The sequence below is a fragment of the Onychostruthus taczanowskii genome, unplaced genomic scaffold (genome assembly GCF_017590055.1).
Source record: "Onychostruthus taczanowskii isolate IOZ18803 unplaced genomic scaffold, ASM1759005v1 scaffold38, whole genome shotgun sequence".
Lineage (NCBI taxonomy): Eukaryota > Metazoa > Chordata > Aves > Passeriformes > Passeridae > Onychostruthus > Onychostruthus taczanowskii.
In genome coordinates, this window is record NW_024501237.1 from 12,148,710 (window position 1) to 12,168,903 (window position 20,194).

A 20,194-nucleotide genomic window follows, 5' to 3' on the forward strand; every position below is an offset into this window, starting at 1 on the left:
TTGGGCAAAAAATCAGAAAATACTCCATCTGACAATTATTAGATGAGTCCTGCACTGGCAAGTGTGAAACTGGAATCACAATTAGCTGATACACGCTTATTTTCTTTACTAGGTTTCTAGGCATGTAGAAAAACATCAAAGCAGCACCAGTGTTTGTTGTGAGAAGCTTTTATCGTGTCCTGTAGATTACCTGCTCTCCTCGTGCTACAGCCCTAGCAGGAACAGAAAGGATTACAGGATGACAGTGGGATACATTTTAAACACCTGTTAGCAAGAGAGAACAAAAAGCCCTTCACACCTAAATGTTTTTAGGACTTTTATTGAAAAAAATTAAAACCAAAAAATTACCAAGGCCAGTTTTACAATAAATTTAAGACATACAGAATGGCTTACCTGCTACACAGAAGAAACCTTATTACAGTATTTCTCTCATGCAACTCCTGGATTAAAACCACATTCTCATTTAACATCAAAATGGATTATTTATACTTTCTTAGGATTCAACCTTAAAATATGATTTAAAAAGTCAATTTTCCAAGGGTTAAAAACACGTACACAGCAAGATTCCCCCCTTCCCAGACCATCTCCCTATGTCTGATAACTGGCAGAAATAGACCACTGAGCTCATTTTTCCTTTTTTTGTTATTCTAACCTGAGAAATTTCTTAAATAATGCTTACTGGGCTTTCATATTTGGCAACACGACTTCAGTTACAGAGCAAAGTGCAATTCCTTATTCTTGTCAGATACCAGTCTTTCAGTGCTTGCCCCAAAAGACACTCTCAGAACCAGGAGTAGCATTTGTCCCAAAAGACACTGTCACAGCAGCAGTGGTACTAACCTAAACCTCCTTCTGTGCCCTTTTGGTAAGTTAAACCTTGTTAGTAATACCATTGGGACACTAACCTCAGGATGCAGAGTTCCCATCAGTTGTGTAATTCCCAGTATTGTGCGCTTTGAAAATATTTACTTTGGCATGTTATACTTTGTAGCAGAGTTGATTTTCTTTGTGCTTACTCCTGGCCTTTACAAAATCTGTCTTTTCTCTCTCGCATTTATTCAAGCCCTTTCCCTTGCCACCAGTTATCTCCCTTTCTCATAGCTGCAACAGAAGCAGGACACAAAGCACACAATTACATTTAAAATGTGAGAGCTACAAAAGCTGCTGAACAGCAGACAGTGCTCTGGTAAAGCACTCTTAGTTGATGAATATGCTTGCAAACTCTGTGAATCTTTTAGTACACCAGTCAAGAGTTCAGTTTTAAATGTGTAAGCTTACTAATATTTAATTTCAAACCCTCCAAATATTTGGTGTTTAAATGTGCTACTCACTTCACACTTGCTCCCCATATATAAAACCAACACTCTCCAAAGAAATGATAAAAAAACACTTGAAAGAAGTGATTTAACTTCCAACAGACTAGAACCTCTTCTACATTTTCAGTAAATTTGTATGTTACATCATTTGGGTTATTCAAAATTGTTTCTCTTCAGTTCTATCTGAACACACCTGATTTTCAAATGAACAACGATTTCTTCACAGTTACTAGTCCTGTGTACCTGACTAAAATCCAAGTGAATATATAAACTGAGCTTCATTTGCTCCATACTCTGCCTACTAAAAACCTTTAAAGTAACCACAGAGATGAAAAGTGCTTGATTGGAAAGGTGCAGAAGTCACACATCCTGAGAAATGGCTGGATTTTTCTGTTTGTTTCAGAATAATCCTGGTTGTGACTGTACTAAATACTGAAGTGTTTCAGTTTTCAACTTCTCTGCAGATTGGTTTTAAAAGAATGTTATAGGAGAGTACCACAAAAAAAAAAAAAAAAAAAAAAAAAAGTGGAGATACCCACACAGTTGGTACATGACAACCTTTTATTCTACTGTAATTTGTTGGCATTTTTGATCCCAAAAAAGGAAACAACAGACTTTGGATTCTCTTACATGTGTTCAAAAACCAAATTTCTTTATTTTCCATCCAATTAAATTAGACAAGTGTTGAAAAATAAGGAGCAAACTAACTGTTTCAACAACCTTTAGTCTCACGTATCTTTTAAATTATACAGTGCAAGTGTATTTTGCATATCAGCACTGAGTGCACTTTAGAAAGGACATCTGTTGAAGTATTTCCAACAGGTCTTTATAGCACCATATAATCTGCTGTCAATTTAACTGCTTAGAATCAGCCAGTGCTTAGAAAGTAAAATGATGATATTTCTATTTCATCTATCATTCCAAAAAAAAGAAAATAATCTGGAACCTTATGTTATCCAACTGAATTAATGTAAACAATTAATTACCAGACACTTGATTTTCACTGTTTCTAGTTTTGTGAACCTGGCTGATGAATTGCTACATGATCCTTCTGTAATGGCACGGTTTAATTCAGTGGTAGGAAAACATCACGGATGTATTGAATGAAAACATCTCTCTCTCACTTTTCCTTGCATTGTCGAAGTCTCTCTTTGCAAGATGTGGTGCTGAGCCTTCTGCTAAGGTTCATTTTCAATCCATAATTGAAGAGAAAGGCAGTGACAAACACAAGAGGCTGAGTGCTGGCAAAGCCACGGTACAACACAATAGGAACAGCAAGGCCATGAGGAAGCGAGAGGTAACCGAGGTATCTGGAACAAACCAAACCTGCACCAAACACAAGAGAGCAGCTTAGCCTCACAGCACATTTTACATTCTTCCAATACTTGATTGGTCTGTTTTCTACTGACACACGATTCAGAATTTATTCAGAATTGAAGGAACACACCATCTGATTAGACATGAAGTACATGAACCATTCATGCACTGATAAAAGCTGCTGTTGTTTTTCACAGGTAACGCTGAAGTAGCTGTGTCAGAATGGCACTGGGTTGAAATGAAAGCAATGCTGGTACTTTACCACTTCTGGTAATTGTTACCTACAACAGTCAGTGACCATCTGCTCAACACTACAAGAGGCTTGTTTTCCAAACATGAGTTCCAGTAAGCTGAATTACAAATGAGATCAGTCTGAATACATTAGAAAGATCACATGGTGTATTTCTGGAGGAAGCGGTCAAACGCGTCGTAAATAGCTTGTCTGAAACAAGGAAAAGAGAACAGAATTTGTATAATCTCAGAAAAGGCAGATATAAGTGGCATCTTTCCATATATTTACAAATGTATCTATAAAGCGATCATCACAATTTCAAAACAGTGTTCAGTAAAAATGTGGTATCAGGTGGTATTTTCTCCTTCCTTTATTTCTGGGATCTCTCACTTCAATCTAGTAATATATTTGTGTTTCAGGAATGAGACACATTCCTTGCACTTCAATGCAAGTGGAAATATAGATGAATTTGGAGTTTTCTACTCAAACACATGAGAGACATACACAGCTTGAAATTTCTGAGCAGCTATCATAAAAGCAAGGCTGAAGTTTTAAATACCAATAAACTACTGGTTAGCATACATTGACCCGATATAGTGCTATTCTTTTTTGTTCTTGCTTGGACTTCTTAAATTATGTGTGCAGTCTTCCCAATTCCTTTTATTTTAAAATTACCAGCACAAGTGTTTAACGTTTTGAAATCTACAGAAGTGCACTCATAAAACTGATTTACATAACTGTCTTTAGAAAATCAACACCTGATATTACTATGGCATGAATTCATGCAAGTACTACTTATTTAACTGATTCAGTCTAAAATTTAATTCTAAACCTTTCTGTTCACCTTACCTGAAGAGTCCTTGTTTAAAGAGGTAGGCGCTGACATGACCTCCATCCAGATACCTGATTTCACAACCTGGCCAGATCTCCTGGAGGCTGCGCACGCCGGTGCGAGGAATGTACGCATCCTCCTTGGCTTGTACTACTATGATTAAACTTGGGTCAACTGGAACTAAAGGAAAACAAAGTACAACTGAATTCATCTGTGCTAAGAAATAGAAACACAACAGCTGAGATTTCTGTTGTCAAAATGCTATCTTCACAAAAAATTAAATTATTCGAAGCTTTAAGAAAATCTCATGTTCTAAAGCCCCCAGCAGAATGTATCTGGTTTTTGATGTTGCAGTGGTGAGGCCATCAGTGGAAAAACAAACTAGCCCTTAGCCTTCCCACACCTAGAGCAGAAATTCCTCAAAGACTTGTGAAGATGACAGGAGAATTCTCTTTCCTCTTATCCACAAAACTCTACAGCATTCATGTCTGTTCTTTGAGATCCGTTTTTATTGGCAAAAAGAACTATTAAATTCAACACAATAGAAGTTTCATATATTTTTTCCCCTCAAGGAGGAAAAAAGACAACTTTTCATACAAGAGGTCAGAAAGTACAGCGTATGTTCACTTTCTTTTTCCTACATGGTTTCCTTGCAGTAGAAAAATCCCAACATAGTGTTATACATATTTATTACTCATAAGTGAACTGCACCAATCAGGTTACTAGCAGGAATAACACCAATGTGATGAGAAAAATAACACCAAAATTATCTTGAACACAGAACATTTCTCCCTTCAAAAAGAAAATATGTGATAAGTTAAAGGGTGACCAGCCAAGATGTCTGGCAGTGGGGTGTCACAAATAATTTAAACCTTTCCTTCTTTAATACTAAATCATATATACAAAATATGCAATGCTAAGATAAATTCAAGTCTTCCATTCAATTTTCCATGAAATCTGAGCATTAGGCAGATTTTCTGAAGCTCCTCTCTGGCCTCACTCCAAAGATACCCTGGCAGGGGATGCAAAGTCTCCCAGAGAATGACAAAACCTGGGAGACTATTGACACAATGGACTCCATTACTTTGACAAGTGCACCAGTGTCACAGATCCTTTTTAGTTCCAAGACAGGTCAGTGCCTAGCTAAGCGATACCTGGATAAGTCTAGACAAATAAGAAGGTCAGTACATGGAATAAAACTTTCAGGGCTTTTTCTGTCTACTGAAGTAACTTTAAAAGCTTTAAGGAAAGTACTTCACTGGTATTCATCACAAAACATCTCTGGCTAGCAGTGAAAGAATCTGTACTAGTGTAGATTCCTTTTATTGTGAGTTTCCTTTTATTTATTTTTAACATTTATTTAAATCTAAACACTTGTACAATGGAGTACAGAATGCCAGGATTAGGAAATCAGGTGGTACAGGGGCTAAGTATCAAGAAAGCTTTGACACTAAAAGACAACAGTGTCTGAAGTCAAAGCACATTGTAGAAGATGCCTTCAGCAGGTTCATGCACAGCCAAACCACAAACTGCCACAAAAGGAATTCCGAGCCCCCACTCCAGCAGAACCTTTTAAGGCGGCTCTAGGAAGCAATCACTTGTTTGCATTGCTGCAAAGGGTTTGTCCTGAACGCCAAGGAATGCTGGACTATAGCTCCCCCTATATGTTATGCCTGTCCTGGGAAACAGTGCTCACCAGCCTGAAGAAGGACCCCCAAAATGTTTTTACTGGCAATATCATTCAAGCTTGGGGCTCAGCTATGCAGGCTGCTTTCTATCCAAAGTCAGTTTGAGATTTCTGCTTGAAAAACCTCACTAGCAGATTAATTAAGAATAATTACACCTAGGTATTACTCACATCACACAGGTGTTTTCTTCCTTTGGATAATACAAATTTGCACTAACTCATATCTGAAAAAAAGCCACTGCAAGGAAGAGGAGAAAAATGTGCAAAGACACTGAGAGGCAAATATTTAATTAACTTTCTCATTATTTGGCCATCAAGAAGGAACAGAAAAACTATTAGGAAATGGAGTAGTAAATAGATGCTACAGATTAATGCTCACAATATTTCTATATTTCAGCAAAGGTGCCAGCAGGTTTAAACTTGAAGAAAATACCTTTCTCCCCACTGTATTTTATTCACATTGATACAAAAAGATACATACCTGGGAAGTTAGCTACATGGGTACATTCATCCATTACTCCCTTCATGAACATTAAGGATTCTCTCTGCAAAGTATCACTCCTTCTCCTTGTATTTATCCTGTGTCCTTGTGGGCTGGTTAAGTCTTTATTGCTACTGCTACTGGTGGAAAAGGTTTGATTTATGCACTGCATTTTAGGAGCATCTTGCATTAAGAGTCCTTCTGAAGAGGCACTTAGAGCACTTCTATTTGTGGCAAAGCTGTGAACTGATTCCTTAGATACAGTGTCATTCAAGGACTCAAAGCTGAATATTCTGGAAGTCATGTCCATGTCAGCCAGACTGTCCACACTGTCAGGGAAGTTCTTCACAAAGTCTTGCCCCATCTTGAAAGAATCCGTCTAAACAAAGACAGCAATTAAGGGTTTCTCCCTTACACCATTTGGTTAATTTTATTTTTAAGATGAACTCACAATTTAAAAAAAAAAATTAAAAATTAAAAAAAGACACTACCATCACTTCTCACTCCTACTTTCAGCTTGTAGGTCATTCAATTAAATCCTGACCATAATAAATCATTCTACATTTCTGTCAGTTTAAAAAAAATGCAGGAGGTACTTACATATACAGAAGCTTGTGATATAAAGAATTGTTTTTCTTTCTATATTAAACTCTGAATTTGTAATTACAGTCATTTAAGCTTAAATGACCTAATAATAATAATTCTAGAAAAATTAACATATGCAACCAGGTCTAATGTTATGTTTAAGACTGAAAAATTGACAGTCTCCAAATACTAGGGTGACACAAGCTGAACATCTTGGAAAACATTTCTTCTTTTCATTTTGTCTTCTCCATCAGTGTTGCTGGAATGCATTTGACTTAAAAATGGCAAGTGCCCAAGTAACAACTATCTGTATCCCAGCTCCTCTTCTCCTGCTGTGAGGTATTAGAAAAAGAACTATGATGAAAGAAAGAATCTTAGTGGGGGAAAAAAGGCATTTATCAGAATTTTGATATAATACATTTTATGTTGTAGATTACACTAAGTGTGATCAAAGGAAAAACTTGTAGCAAGGGCTACACTTTAATCTCGTTCTACAGGTGAAGTATTAGTTTTTTTCCTCAGGTTTTTCCTTCAAAGACTAAATTCATCAAAGCACAAAGAAACAACATGCCAGTATGTTCTAGCTAAGAATTGTCTGCTTTTAGTGGAAGTAAAAAGAAGCTGCATCATTTGCTCGATTTGCACATGTAAATATTAGCAGCTGGGTAAAAGAAACCATACTTACTCCACAATATTCAAGCATTTGAATGATTTCTTCTTCATACACAGTTTGTGTAAAATACTGTTTCTCCAGCTCTCTCCAATTCACTGCCTTACTCAGCACACCCTGAGATGATAAACAAAAGCATTCAGTACACAAATAAAACCCAGGGGTCATTTTAAAATAATGACACACACAGGAAATTGACCTGGTCCTGTCCTGATTTTTTCAGTGGAAATCTGTTCCTCAGAATTATTGCAATCAAAGCACAAGCACATATTATAACACAGGACATGGAATCCCACCACCCTGTGGCCAGCCCAAATATTTTAATTTACATTTCTTATTATAATCTAACATGCTAACAAAAAATGTATTTTGTAATTTGTTAATTACCGTAGTGAAGACTGCAGAGGCTGTTGACCAGGAAAGACATGGAATTAATGGCAATGGTTTAGGCCAGTTTGTCACTGCCAGTGAAGCCATCTAAAATCAAAGGCACTTATTACACATTTTAATATTGAATTCACAATATAATAAAAAGAACTCTCTCATCTTCAATTTCTTTGTTTACATGGTATTTATGAAACATGTGGTGCCAAAGAGTTAAGGACTGTGGCAGCTGGATACAATTTCACCTATTTAGAAATTACTATCTAGTCTCCAATGATATTTAAAAAATAAACATTGCTCTGGAAAGGACTCATTTCAAGGCTGAATGTGTTTTGGTTATAAGAATTCCCAATGGAATATTTACTAAATATTCCACTTATTACAATTAAAATTCAATTAATTATATTTCTAATCCATTAATTATCATTATAATTATAAAAAGAATACAAGCTATTAGTTGTTTAAAACCATAAAAAACTTCCATAAAGCTTTCCACCAAGCTCTTGCAAGTTTATTTCAAGGCAAAACAAAGGCAATTGATGAGAAGAATTATTTAAAATTCTATACTTTCAAAATCTGTATACAGGAAACAGAATTTGAGGGACAAGTAATTCAACATGTTAAGAGCACTCTTTTTCTGTCCTTTAAGTCTGAATTACTACTGTTGCATTAGTTCTCAGAACATATTTTTGTGACTATTCTGCTTATCCCAGAAAAAGCCAAAGCAAGTAAGTTCAATGTACAGAAGTTCCCTATATGTAATGTTCTTGACAAATTTTATTTTATTAATACGAAGCACCTCGTGTCTGTTCTAGATGTTCCACTAAGTGAATTTAAGGAACTGAACTATAATTCTATTCTAATTATTTTTATTAATAAAAAGTTACAAGAACACCACACATCTGTGTTCGGATTCTCTCCAGCAGTAGAAGTCTCTCCCCTTTAGTAGACTGACTCAATGCTTACAACCTTCCATTGTAAAACACATCAAATATCACTTATTTCACAGAAGTTTCTGATTCAGCAGGCTGATGTTGATGTAAACTGAAGGTGCCCTGCACATTTATGACATTTACAGTTATAAAACTGTGCTTTAGGGGAATATTTTCCTTTTGGGAAACACCATTACCAACATTATTTACTGAGCTCCTAACAAACAAAGGTATGCTGTTTTAATCAGGTTTGCACCTGTGTCTCACAGAGCTGTGATAATCTGCAGAGACACAAGCAGTAACATTTTAACTGTGTATCAGTCTTTCCTTAGTGATACACTCCTGGTTTCGTTTGAGCATGTACAGTGTCACACAGAAAATGTTATCCACCTCACCACAGAAATCTCTGATCAGTATCAATGATCACTGACACCAAAAATCACCTCAATTACAACATGCCTACAAAGAGGGGGTATTTCACACAATGCATTAAAACACAAAGGTTTAAGCAAGAAGAAAGGAGGAAAAGAGGAAGAATTAGCAATTGATCAGTGCAGACTTTCTTTCAGCAAACATTTCTGCCCCCCACCCTTCTAGAAAAAAAAACAATTATGTGAGAAGTTTATATTCTTATTAAGCCTGCTGGGAGATGGCTGACAAAGGGCTCTATGATTTGTCAGTACATATTAAGGATTATACTAATTCAGCACCACAGATCAGGAGAATTGCCAACAATTTGTTTCTCATGACTCTAAGTGTTTATTTTAAAGCACTTTTGAGATCAACGCTGTAAAACAAATTATTTCCGTATGCTACTTGATCAAATGAGAAGTTAAAACAAAAATTACTGAAGAGGAGATATAAAAGCTTACATGTCCTCCCATGGATATTCCAGTCATCCCTAGTGGTCCATAGCCTTCTCTCTCTAGCCAGTGCAAAAGAGCTGCGGATTCTAGAATTAGAGCTCCTCCCATCACAAACAGGTCCGAGACATTTTTTAAACATGACCGTCTTTTCTCCCCAGAAAAGGAAAATAGAGGGTTTATTTTCTAAGATTAAATTCTGACAGTTCTTATCATTCTATATATACTTTTATACACAGCTTCAGCACAATCCCAGAGAATTTTGGAGATGAACTCCTGTTGATTCAACAGGAGGGAAAAGCAAGCCCAGATTTTCTGACACTTGTAATTTTTTGTCCAAATGAGGACTAGAAATAGACACCTGCCTATGATTTTAATGTAATATCACTGACAGCTTGGTCTTTTGGAAACAATTACCAACATTAGTATCTCATTAGAAGCAATATTCTGACCTGTGAAGTTGTAACAGATATTTTAGAAATAGAATCAAAGTGATACAGTCCTAGGCATACCCTAGCTTGTTTTCAGAAACAAGTATTTTTTTTTCTTATTTACCTCTTTTACATCATTGAAAAATTGCACATAACATTTGAAGAGCAATCAGTATGTCAGCTTTGGAAGCACTCATCAGTGCCACTGTAAGACTGAAACTGTAAAGTGGGAAGTTTGTCACGGTATTGAGAAATTCAGGCAGTGTACTGCAAAGCACTAAAACACAGAAGACACAAAACAAGTAGAAATCTATTTGGCTGAGCCATGAGAGGGACTCTAAAAATAACAGACCTCTAACTTGAGGAGGGGGGCTGAATATTTTCAGTACCGCAGCCAGGTTACAAAGGGCTCCTGGCCTCTCCTGCCAGCATGCCAGCGTCACATTTGCGACACTCTGCAGCACAAGGACAAAGCTGACTGTGAAGTCACACAGAAATGAACATAGCTGCTGCAGAGCAGCATTTGCAGCCTAATGCAATTCTCTCCTACAGCTTAGTGAGATTCCTCACCTCTCTGCAGCTGCTGTACTTATTGAACACTGTCACCTGTTACACTGGTGCTGTGTAACCCTGTATTGGAGAGTGACAATTGCCTATTGGGGCATTGGACAGAGCACCCCCCTTGAAACAATCCTGACACACCAGACAACTGAGAACAGTTATTTAATCGATTCTTCTGCATCAGATTCTCCATAACTGGAAATTAACCTACCAATGGATGTATTCTAGCACACGCTTTCCCCTGTCATTTTCCTATAATCTTACAAAAAACACCTTCTCTGTGTCTTCTAGTCATGTTAAATGTCTGAGTTAGGATTAAAAAGGATTAAAATACCAACTCATATTTGGACTTTGCCTCAAACACATATCCTGTTGAATTCTGATAATAAGTCTGTGGTTTGGAAAATGTAAAAACTAAAACACCAAGACTGCCAATTTCCAATTCAAGAAACTGACTGAAAAAATAAATCCTGTAAAATACTGAATATAGCATAGTGATCTATATATATATAGATAACAGCCAATCAACACCAGATTTATTCATATGCCTGTAAATTGCTAAAAGATCTTGGAAAAGCAAAATCCTAACAATTATAATTCATTATATAAATTATATCAATTATAATGGAAATATTCTATCTGAGCAAAGATTATTCAGGGCTGACTGAAAAATAACAGCAGCACTTGTACTGCAGTTGTGAGTCAGGAAAATAAAATGGCCCTGGCTTGTACTCACATAAGATGTTTGCATCTCACTCCATATTGCAAATTCCTGTGCACAAACTTTCCTGATCCCTGAGATCTCCTAATACAACACCCAAAGCAGTTTAGCAAACAGCAAACAATTTCACATTGGCAGGTTACAAGTGGTTTTTGAAATGTTTTTTTTCTTAATAAGCTATCAAAATTTAAACGACTTTTGGTTCAAAAAAGAAGAAAGGAAAAGCAATATTTTAAAAACATGGTATTCATAAATGTAACAGGAATACTTACAATTGATCCTTAGGTTTTCTACAGCCATGTAAAAGACTCCAGTTAAAGAAAGTAAAAAAGGCTTTATCAAAACTGGTAATTAAAAAAATATAGATAAATAATATGCATAAATAGCATGAATTAATTGAAATTTGGAATTTAAACTCCCAGAGTTTAATAGGCACTACATTAAATTCAATCTATTTCAATGATGCAGTTTGGAACATTTTACTGTTGTCAGATATATGGATAGGAAAAAAGTGTAACTTGAGATCCTAGTTAATGAAACAGAATAATATTGTTATACAAGATGACAGAACAAAACTTCACTGTTTTTAAAAAAACCCACCCAAATCTGAAGTGGTAACAGCAAGTTTCTCAGAAGTTACCTGAGGTACCATAGTATTGTGTTTAATGGCCATACTTTCTTTGCTTCTACCACAGGGTACCAAAAAGTTGGTATTTTATGACTGTGGCAACTCTTCTAGCTTCCAGAGAGGACATTAGGAATAACTACTGTATTTTCCATAAAAGGATATAGTAAGGATTTTCTAGCAGCAGGGAAGCCATAGAGGCTTCTTTAATCATTGGCCGTGCCATTAATGTGCGTCTCCTCCAGAAGTGCTAAAGACATGACGTACAAACAACATAGATAAGGGAAAATTTATGATTTAATTTCTCAGTAACAATCAATTTTACATTTTACACACTCACATGGTCTCCAGTGCCTGCTAAATGAATGCACACAGGTCTGTGCTTGCCATTCCATCTTCTGGGTATGATGAACTGAAACCTGTGAGAAAAAAACATCTATTTTAGCAGAGTAAGAATATCTATTAACAAGCTGCATCAAGAGAAATTAATTAAAAAGCAAAACCAAAACAACATAAGTATTTGTAACCCATGCAGGCAAACTGCCAGCAATTCAGCTACATCATTTTTCATGAACACATTCAGCAAACAAAAGAATCCGAAAGTAGGACAGAAGAAAGGCCAAACAAGAAAAGGAGCCAAGATGAAAGATCATGTTCCTAAAAATGTCTACTACCTCATCATCACAATTTAAACTTTGCAGAGTGGAGAAATGCAACTTCAGATAAAGAGCAGCCTAAACAAGCATGTCCAGCTCTCCTAGGCATCATTGCTATTTTTCTCCTGAAGGCACAACAGCTGAAATTGAAGATTAAGATGAGTAATAAATAAAAAAATATCAAAACCTCAGCATACAAACCACGAAATTATTCTATACACTCAACATCAATCAATTAATGTCTTCTGCTGCTATGTATTTAAAGTTTAAACTACTGAAAAAAAAATTCCTTCTAAGCCACCACTATTTTCCCCACAAGATGGAGCACTGTTACCTACAAGAGTGTTACACTTCAGGAAATACATTCATACCATCTTGAGGGAAATTTGTACAGAGGGAAATTTCCAAACTGCCACAATACTGGCCAAAGTAACAATTATCATAACTTGGCTAGAAAGCACAAGAGATCAGAGATAAGGAAACAGTGAGCATAGTCCAGTATGGCACTAATTAGTTTGATAATATTAACAATTTCTTTCTCTAACCGGTAGAGGTAGAACAGAACGGATTTATTGAACCAACATTTTTCTCACATTCCTTAATGTTACATGCTTAAGCACACATATAAAAACATCAACCAGTATTACTGACAAAATTTACAATGTCAGTATCAGCTCGATGTTTATGTTTAAACTCAACTTTTATGTTTATGTTATTAAACAAAGTCTGGGAAAAAAATCATCATGACAGTTCAGCCCCAAACTAAAAGCAAACAGAAATTATGCTCCATTTGCAAACCCACTTCTCATCTGCAAAGAAGTGTTAGTGTGAAACCAGCACTGTTAGGGAGCCTCCAGCTTTCTGTAAGAATGCTTTTTAAAATCTTTTTTTTGCTTGTTTGCCAAGTAAGAAAGTAACCAGATCCTCTGGCTACAACAAAATAAGCGTGTTACTTTATCACACATTCAAAATTTTTGTATTCAATGGAAATGGAAAGCTGGAAAGGCTCCTTCAAATACAACATTATAATATGCTTTGATATAAACAGCTTCTCCTGCCACATATAAAAATGTAGCTACTGTTCTTCATTTCCAGCATCCCTCTCATTTGTAAAATCCAAACCGGTAATTCAAAAAACTCAGGGTATTCCACAGCTTTGTGCAATATGATTTCTACACAAAAAAAAAACCAAAAACAAAAAAACCCCAAAAAAAACAACAAAAAAAAACAAAAAAAAAAAAAAAAACCAAACTAAAAAAGTAATACTTTGCTAGTGGATCTATTTTTTTAATACATAGACTGAACTATCATGTGAACAAGATTTTACAGATTGTTTGCATTACAATCAGTTAGCTGCACAATAAAACTACTTACAGATCATTATTTCTCTGCAGCACTAATTTCAGAAATACCTCTTGGTTTCTCTTACCTTGCTACAAGAGATTCAACTGGCAGGATACCTGGGACACAATGAGCCAAGGGGGAAATAAAGTGCCCCTCAAGGATTTTACAGTCTGATTGCCCCTCAACCTGCAGAAAGAATGGGACAATAGCAATAAATATTATGTCAATCTTCAACTTGCTCTGAAAGCAAATCTCTTAAAGTAGAATTTGTTGTAGCATAACAAATAATTTCTTAAAAAAACCCAAAGCTGAGCCCTACTCCTAAAAATAGGATACATGTTATCAACAGGGTCAAAACACTTTTTTTCAACTTGGCTTTTATTAAATAACTTTTTACAGGAATCAAACAAAGGCGCAATGCTGTCCCATTTTAAATGTATTTGACAACACAAACTAAGTTTTGAACACTTTTTGAATTTTAACATTTGATGTCTCACTGCCCAACTATTGTACTACTGGGAAAAAAAGGAAAAAAAAGTATCTGTACAGGCACTGATTTAGTCTCTATTTCCTTCCATTCTCTTCTAGTAGCCTATAAAAATAGCCTGGTGTTGAGTACCAAGTTATTTCACCTTTATATACCCTTAGGAAAATAAACGTAGTTAAATCACATAATCTGTTGCTTTAAAGTACCTTGTCAATGAACACTGGGTAATCTTTTGAAACCAGCTTCTGGCATTTTTCCCTGTTTCCAATAATCTTTCTGAATTCAAATATTCTGTTGAAAGGAAACAAGTAGAGAAGATTCAACTTTTAATCTAAAAAAAAGAAGAGACATATTTATATAAAATTTCAGGAGCTAAAGTAAGCCACAAACAAATAAAAGTCATGAAGCCAGCATTGCATTTACAGCTTAATCAGGCCACCATAGGGTAGGTAGATACCACAGGATGCTTTTAAGCTAAAAAAAAAGTCTCAGGTACCTTGCTAGGAAACAGAAAACTAAGAGGCAAATCTGGTTGCTTTCTTCTGGTACTTAAATGGGCTGCAGAGCCACACAGAGTAAATGAAAGAAAACTCTTCTCAGAGGTATACATGTCCTTCCTTACTGAAGGACATGAACACTGAAGATGCAATGGTTGTGTGCTGCAGTGTAAGAAATCCCTCCTGGAGCAAAGTGAAAGATTGCTTTCACAGTTAAGCACATGAAAAAATAGCCCAGGGAAACTATAAATGATCTTCATCCTCAAGGGATGAAGTGCCTGTCAAGTGAATGAAGTGCCAAGAGACTTGAAGAAACAAAGAAGTCAGCTTTGTTTTGAACAGGGATTTTGACTTGATGCTCTCACATTGGCCCCTTCAACCTTAAATACTACAAAACTATGCTCATAAATACACACTTTACCTGACAAGCTAGAACAGTTTTGAGTGAAAAGTACAGAGGAATGACCTGTTCACCTCCCCAACACCACAGAAAACCCAAAGAATGGACAGAAAATCCAGTTTATCACCATACCAAAAATAGCTCTACTTTTTAACCTTTTCTTATAGAAAACAGCAATTGCATTAAGTATTTCTGAGAAAGTAAGGGTAAAATTGTGAGATGAGTGTGGAGGGTAAGCTAAACAAAGAGATGTTTGTTTGACAATAAAACTTCTAAAAAAACTGCATTTATGTCTTTTTTTCTAGTTAGGTGCATACTGAAGGCTAAATCTCACCTCTGCTGAGGAATTTCAACCCTTGCTAATGAGTTGAGGACAATGAGTTAGGAGATTACCATTCATCACATCAAGGGTGGGTGTGCAAACAAAATTTCAGATTAGGCAGAGTAGTCTGTCATTCAATCTTAGATAAGATTGAATAATGATCACTCATCATCACAGTGATGAGTTAAACAAAAATAAAACCCCTCCTCCCACAAGGCAGTGTGAGGAGTCAGGAGGAGGTAGCATTCTTCCTTCTTCATCCAGGTCAAGCCAGGCTGCTGGGGAACAGCTCATCTTCATCCCAGTCAGGGGCAACACACAGAACAAAACTTTCTTCCCCTATGAAGACCAGCAAGCTTGCCTCCTGCTTCCCGCCCCCCCCACTTCTCATCTGCTGGGAGAGGGTTTTTCCCCTGAATGAAGAAGGAGGAACTGTAGCTGATATCACTGTTCCCACCAGCAACACTCCCCCATTGCCATTGGGTGTGGGTGTGATCACCCTCCAGAGCCCAGGCAAGCCTTAGACTGGGGAGCAGCAGCATCAGTCAGAGGCTCACTGAATAGAGACACATTTGGACTGGAGCGAGATAGGGATGGGGCACTGAAACTTCCCAGTGTCTCACCAAGAACCTAAAGGTCTTTAAAAGAGAGGGTTTTGATAACATTAAAGTATCCCATTTTGGATACACACACGGAATAGAATACAGAAATGCTGCAATCAAAACAAACTCCACTGGTTTTGCTTATTCTAACCAAAGCCAACACTCTCATTTTGCAGGAAAGTCTGCTACTTAAGAGAAATATCAATTGAAGACAGACACACAAAGCAATCCAAGTGCCATTTCCACATCAGATCTTGCACGTGGACTTCAAAAAAAAAAAAAAAAAAAGCTCCCATAAAACTCCACTCCTATCCAGTGCACAAAATTTTATTTCAGAGTTTTCAAATGTTTCTTTATTTCTTTATTGATTTTTGTATACATAAGAGTGAGCTTATTAAATGCAGGTTTATAATTTCCTATTTAAATACTGCACAATGCAGAATATATATACTGTCACTTCATTTTTATACAAGTGCTCAACTTCAAAATGTTCATCTCAATAGTAATTAATAAAAATCATCAAATGCTTAAAAATTAAGAGATACTTCCATTTTTTTTTCTCTTATTTTCAAGACAACTAAAAAGAAAGACTTTACTACTTCGGGCTGTCCAAGAAACTTATGATTAAATCTTACACTTTTAAAACTAATTAGGAAGTTACAGAAAGATAGCAAGAACCACTTTAATGTTAAACAAAAACAATTCTCCTGAAGAAATTCATCAAGTTTTGTTTTTGGAAAACACTTCCAGAGATGCTGTTTCAAGTATGTCATCAGATAAACACAAGTAAAAACATAGTTGGACACATAGACATTCTCTCAAGAAGAGCCTCTTTAAACAGGAAAAAAAATTGCAAATCCTTTTAAGGCTTCTTTTAAATCCAGTTACTCCCTTAGTATGGAAACACATGATTTCTGGAACAGAACCAACTTAAACACTTCTGGTATCTTAAATACAGGATAGCAATTACTGTTGCTACTTCAAGGGTTGGGTTATTTTCTTTTAATGTAACATATCGTTTATGCTGTTACTTTTCAACAAGTCACCTTTTCAGATCCTCTGGCTTTCCCCATCCTCTGATGAAAAGTTTAGTGAGGAGAAGCTTTCGGTACAAGACATCTAATTTACTTACACCCATTAGCAGCACACGGTCATCTAGGGAAAAAGCAGAGGTAAAAACAAGGCAGTTAAAGCCTACACGAGTGGGAAATTCATTGATTTTAACACAAAATGGGTTCTTATTCTGGTTTCTGCATTAAGGAAAAGCCATCTAATGTATTCCAAGAAAGTTACCCTTGATATTCAGGTCAACTCTTTTCATTTTAAACAAAATACAAAGGCAGCTGATAAAACCTGTTGGAATTTAAAATGCTAATTAAAAGCAGATATTCATTACACCACTGACGACGAGCCAGCTGAAGAGGCACATTTGGACTACATCAAAACTACATCTTCAACCAGCCCTAACTGTACTGTACTTGAACTGATGAAACCAAGAGTAGCACTGATCTCTGTCCTCTCCATAGAGCTACGGTGGCAAAACCCTTCAGCCAGTGTGGGCTGTCATAAACACACCTCAGAATGGGAGCTTGAAACAATGGCTGGGTTTAACCACTAGAAGACTTCATCTTCTTAATGGAGAGAAGGAGAGAGAGGGAAAGAGGAAAGAGGGAGGGAGAGAAGGAGGTAAAGAACACAATTCCAGTCACTGCTGCAGAGAAAGCTCAATTTTGTAATCTTGCCTTCCTTGGTGTGGTAAGCATATATCCTAATCCTTGCTTTATCTGTTCCTTTCCAATTCTGATTTTTCTTACGGTTTTCAAAGTGATGCTCCTCCCACTCCTTTCTGGGAAGAAATCACACCTTCAAAATCCTTGCCAGGGTTATTTCTCCTTCAACAAATACACCAACTCAAATAGAGCTAAATCTAATGAGATTTTAGGCAAGCTGAGTATTATTTTCAATGCAATACTTACTGAAGTGAACAGGGAGCCACTGCTGAGCTCTTCCAACGAGGAAGAAAAAAAAACCAAACAAAAAAACAAACACTACTAAAAAGAAGAATTTAAATCTGGTTTCTTGGTCAGCAGGATACAGGTTACTCAGTTAAAAATAAAGTCCAGGATCTGTGCACACCTAAGAAAACAAAAGATTTAATAAACAAACACTTGGTTAGTAAGTTCACTTCAGGCGTTTTCTACTATTTCCAGATCCCTCCATACTAAAGGTACTCCATAATCTCATCACACTCCAAAATAGTGTCATTTAATTTAAGAGGTTTTTGAAATTTTATTTTCATACAAAAGCACTTATTCTGCCACACTCCAATATGGTCATTTTTAAAAATAAACTTGTTTGGCTATAACAAGTCAAAATTGTGGTCAGATTAACAAAAACATTCCTCTGCACTTCTAGAAAGCCAACATTTAAGAATCAATATACAGAATAAAGAGGAGAACTCTCTTTCTAGAGAAAACCTAGAATAAATTACTATCAAGAGAAATTATAGGCACTTGAATTTTAGAACAAGTATGCTAGAAAGCCACAATGGCTCTAGGATGGTTCAGTCACTACAAGGTAAAAATAAACACATGAAATGAGCATAAAGTCATAGTGGGGACGCTTTGTTTTAAAAACATGAAAATGTAGATTATGCTTTGAGGCTGAACTCAGGCCTGACAAGCTGTGTGCTGCACCAAGGGAGTGCCAAAACAACTTTCTAGGCAAGCACATTATATTTAAATGCAATATTGATTGAGGCAAAAGCATTGTCTCATCCTCTCTTCTGCTTCATTGATGGAATGGAGACTCTGAAGTAACTTGAGACATTTCAATTAATCAGAATCAAGATAAAAGCACTACTGGAAAGAGCACAGGAAACACTAAAACACATTTTAAAAATATTCCTAGTATGTGAAGTATGCTGCATAGAACTTTTCAGAAATATCAGTGAGATAAAAAATTTGGGAGGATGGCCCCTATTGTATCTCTGTAACAAAAGGGCAGGACATGCTCCAGTCACTGCCCATCCATTCCCACATGGCAAGGCAATTACAAACACTTTTAGTGCCAGGAAAGGCAAATCCAGCTGCTGGAGGCTTAAGTTTTATAACTTCACATTAACAGGAGTATTTCAGCAGTGAGGATTTGAAATGAATGAGAATCAGGCAAGGCTGTTTCAGAATTAAACTCGATTTCCTCCACTTGTCAGCACACATGCCACATCCCGATCCCACTGTGAGACAGGTCAGCTGGAAGCAGTGACCTGATAACGATGCTGTGGAGCTGTGTGGCCCAAGAGACAGGATCTGTGTTATGAATCTTGAATGAATATATTGTTAACACAGAAAGCTTTACATAACGCGCTCTGTGAATGGAAACTGCAGCAGATACAAAGGCACGCTAAGAAGAAACAGCAACAGACACAAACTCATCCAAAATCCAAGACATAAAAGGTATTGTTTTTTATCCGTGCAAACAGCTTCAGTTAAAAGAAAAACACCTCTGGAAAGTACACGAGGACTTCACTCAAGGCCCACAGTGTCGTTTCTATTCTATACATGGATGTGAAAAAGCTCCCACCCAGCAGCCAACCTGAAAAAACCACGGAGGCTGTTTTAGAAGGCGGAGTTGTCAACTTCCTTACCCTCCCTCTCTATTTAAAAAACCTTTCTTACAATTAACGCCAGATCCTTTTCTTATAGAAGAAACGACTGCTTAGAAATCACAGAAATCACACCGAAGTCACGCCAAGGCAGACACAAGCCCCCGAATAACTCCACAAAACGGGCCGGGCACAGAGGAGCCGGAGGATAAACAACGGGGCCTAAAGCAGGGCTGCGAGCAGCTCCTGCAAGCCTGACCCGAGCACTCCAAGGGGGCGGGTGCGACCCCCGATCCCAAATTTCTGCCACCCCTCCCTCCGAGCCCGCCCTGGCGGGACCCAGCGCCCGCGGGAAGAGGCGGTGGGAGGCAGGACACGGCACCGCCACCCCTCCGCCCGCCGGCCCGCCCGCCACAGCTGCCCCCGGGCCGGGCAATGCCGTGAGGGGGAGCCGCTCGGGCAGCTCCCGCCCGCCCTCCGCGGGAGCCGCGCTGGCACCGCCCCCGCCTCTCCCCCGGCCCGGCCCGGCCCGGCCCGGCCCGCGAAGGTCACTCGCTGCTCACCCGAAGCGCTGCCGGTGCTGAGGCACCACATGGGAGGGCGGGAGCGGGAAGCGGAGGAAGAGGAGGAGGAGGGGGAGGAAGA

General features: G+C 37.4%; 1 protein-coding gene across 5 annotated transcripts; it reads right to left on the reverse strand.

Moving 5' to 3' along the window:
- Positions 1-303: 303 nt before the first annotated feature.
- ABHD18 (abhydrolase domain containing 18) lies at positions 304-20,194 on the reverse strand. 5 transcript variants are annotated; one of them, XR_005953224.1, is made up of 15 exons: positions 19,623-20,001; positions 17,922-18,081; positions 16,992-17,100; positions 14,331-14,415; positions 13,723-13,823; positions 11,978-12,056; positions 11,803-11,887; positions 11,285-11,312; positions 9,309-9,447; positions 7,508-7,597; positions 7,136-7,237; positions 5,866-6,244; positions 3,715-3,877; positions 2,919-3,075; positions 304-2,642 (listed from the first exon to the last, which is right to left on the reverse strand). XR_005953224.1 is itself a non-coding variant. In XM_041412041.1 (14 exons), the coding sequence occupies exons 3-14, from the start codon at positions 17,081-17,083 to the stop codon at positions 3,024-3,026; spliced, it is 1,395 nt and encodes a 464-aa protein (XP_041267975.1). In that variant the 5' UTR covers positions 17,084-17,100; positions 17,922-18,081; positions 20,113-20,194; the 3' UTR covers positions 304-3,023. The 5 variants fall into 5 exon arrangements, 3 of the variants coding, with proteins under 3 accessions (XP_041267975.1, XP_041267974.1, XP_041267976.1); XR_005953223.1 differs by having other exon boundaries at positions 2,915-3,075; XM_041412041.1 differs by lacking the exon at positions 19,623-20,001 and adding an exon at positions 20,113-20,194 and having other exon boundaries at positions 304-3,075.